Below are 2,091 nucleotides of genomic sequence, written 5' to 3' on the forward strand. Positions count from 1 at the left end.
GGATATTGTGATCAACATCCATTTTTGAATATAACAGATTCTGGGCAGCCAACATACTGCATACCGGAAGCTTGCCCCCCCCCCCCCCCCCCTTTTCCAACCTTTGAACAGTTCATAGTAATAATACTCATCTCCTGTTGAACAATTCAATTGGTTATAATTGATATCACACGGCACGTCGCAGCATAGACAACTTCTTCCAGGTCTAATGTGCCATGGCATGGGGCCCGAGCCGAGGCACACAGTAAAGATTTGGCGGCTGGCTTGGCATATAGAATTAGGCTGTAAAAGGGCCAATGGGTGCCCGGACGCCTGAAATCTGGGGGTTAGCCATCCAGCCGCGGTCAATCCTCAGCCTATTTTATCAAGATGGATGGCTGATGACTTCTGATAGATGACCAGCGGGAACCTGTCCCACTGACAGGTTTTGCTGGTATAAGGTAGCCTCGGGGTTGCAGCTGAAGCTGGCTTAAATAGTAAAAAGTTGTCCGTATAGTATTTTAATCCGTAACTACTTGATTTCGTTTCAGGGTGGTCAGAAACGGCCAGGCCAGTCTGCTCTGGAAACCAGAATTAGAAAACGGCTATCTGGGACAATGGTATCCGTCGGAGGCGATTCACCGCAAAAGACAACTCGACGACGGGAGTAATAGCGTTGAGGTCCTGAAAATATGACAATGCTGAAGCAGTGAGAAACCTGTTCTATCCACGTGATAAGTTGCATAGTTATATCTCAAATGGTTGTATCCTTTTTGTGTTTATCTTGGAAACAATATCATTAACCAAGTATTAGTTCTTACCAGGTTCATGATGCACCGCAAGGGCCTCCTTTTCGCTCCAGATGACACATCCACCCAGAAAATCCTTGCACGGGATACTGAATCACCACATTCCGGACCTCCGGAGCATTGGCCGCCAAATACCAGGCTTCGACGCTTCTGTACAGTAAAAGCATCGATATCAGATCGTTGTTGAGGGAAGTATTTGAACTTTACTCAGAATCCGAAGCTTAAGGAGCAGCTTTTGGCTACTGGAAGCAGGGGACTTGTAGAAACTAGTCCAAGAGATCAGATATGGAGTGTTGGATTTGGAGCGAAGAATGCTGGGAATGGGGGAAGGATTGGGCGTTAAATTTGCTGGAAAAGGCGTTGATGGTGAGCGGGAGAGTTCAGAGGAAGGAGAGGAGAAACCAATGAAAGGATTATATTCATGTGTGGTGTATCTGAGAAAATGTTGCCGCTATTTACTGTTAACTGTTGACAGGTGGGGTTTTTGGGATTTGATTTCGCCATGCTTGGTGATGCCTCGAGGAACCCGATTTTGTAGGAACTTACAACAAAGGCGGGATTGAATATATAGTTACATTTAGGTCCTTTCTGAGCATTCGAAATGCTCTTATTTTATCCAACTAACTATACGATATTCCTCTCGACGAATCAGACTTTAGAAATTCCAACCTCACCCGCGATCTCTACTTCATCATATCTAAACCCTCCCTCAGCAATCTAACAAATTCAACCAATCCAATCCGAAAGTGGTACAACATCGGATCAACGGGAGTTCAAATCAAGCTCTTGCACAAAAGCTAATTCCGGTTAAGCTTTCAAGCTTCGCCTTCGCGTCAACTCATGTCATCACTACCTCAACCTCCCTCAAGAAGGGATGAAGATATGCCGAAATGCTTCGTCATGTCGGCAGTCCTTACCTGCTGGATATTCAGTAAAGTATTTGACAGGTTCACTGGCACAACGGCAACTTTTGAAAAATAAGATTGGCGCACCTGCTGCCATGCGATATACTGTTCAATCCCCCCTTACGAACCAGACATCAAAATAAGAAGCACCGTAGAAATAGAGAACCCTTCACGATGTCTATTCCCTGGATTCCTTTCCCGATCTGCCTTCAATGCGGAACGACGCAAAATCCATGTCGTTGCAAAGTGGTTGGCCCTACTTTAGGTAGTTATGCCTGGCGCGAAAAAAAATCGCCATGAAAGACAAAAATAAGTTCAAATGGCTAACTCGGCCCTCTTCTATCATCAACGCTGCATAGGATTCCTAACAAGTGTTGCTGCTGCTGTGCGCAATATCC

At 45.4% G+C, this 2,091-nt stretch overlaps 1 protein-coding gene across 1 annotated transcript; it reads left to right on the top strand.

Moving 5' to 3' along the window:
- Nucleotides 1-810: 810 nt before the first annotated feature.
- PAAG_07911 (hypothetical protein) lies at nt 811-1,131 on the top strand (the record flags this gene model as incomplete). The annotated part of the gene is made up of 2 exons (XM_015846367.1): nt 811-945; nt 1,000-1,131. 2 exons carry the CDS (start codon nt 811-813, stop codon nt 1,129-1,131), a joined length of 267 nt encoding a protein of 88 aa, XP_015700802.1.
- Nucleotides 1,132-2,091: the final 960 nt, after the last annotated feature.

The sequence above is a fragment of the Paracoccidioides lutzii genome (genome assembly GCF_000150705.2).
Source record: "Paracoccidioides lutzii Pb01 unplaced genomic scaffold supercont2.27, whole genome shotgun sequence".
Classification (NCBI taxonomy): domain Eukaryota; kingdom Fungi; phylum Ascomycota; class Eurotiomycetes; order Onygenales; family Ajellomycetaceae; genus Paracoccidioides; species Paracoccidioides lutzii.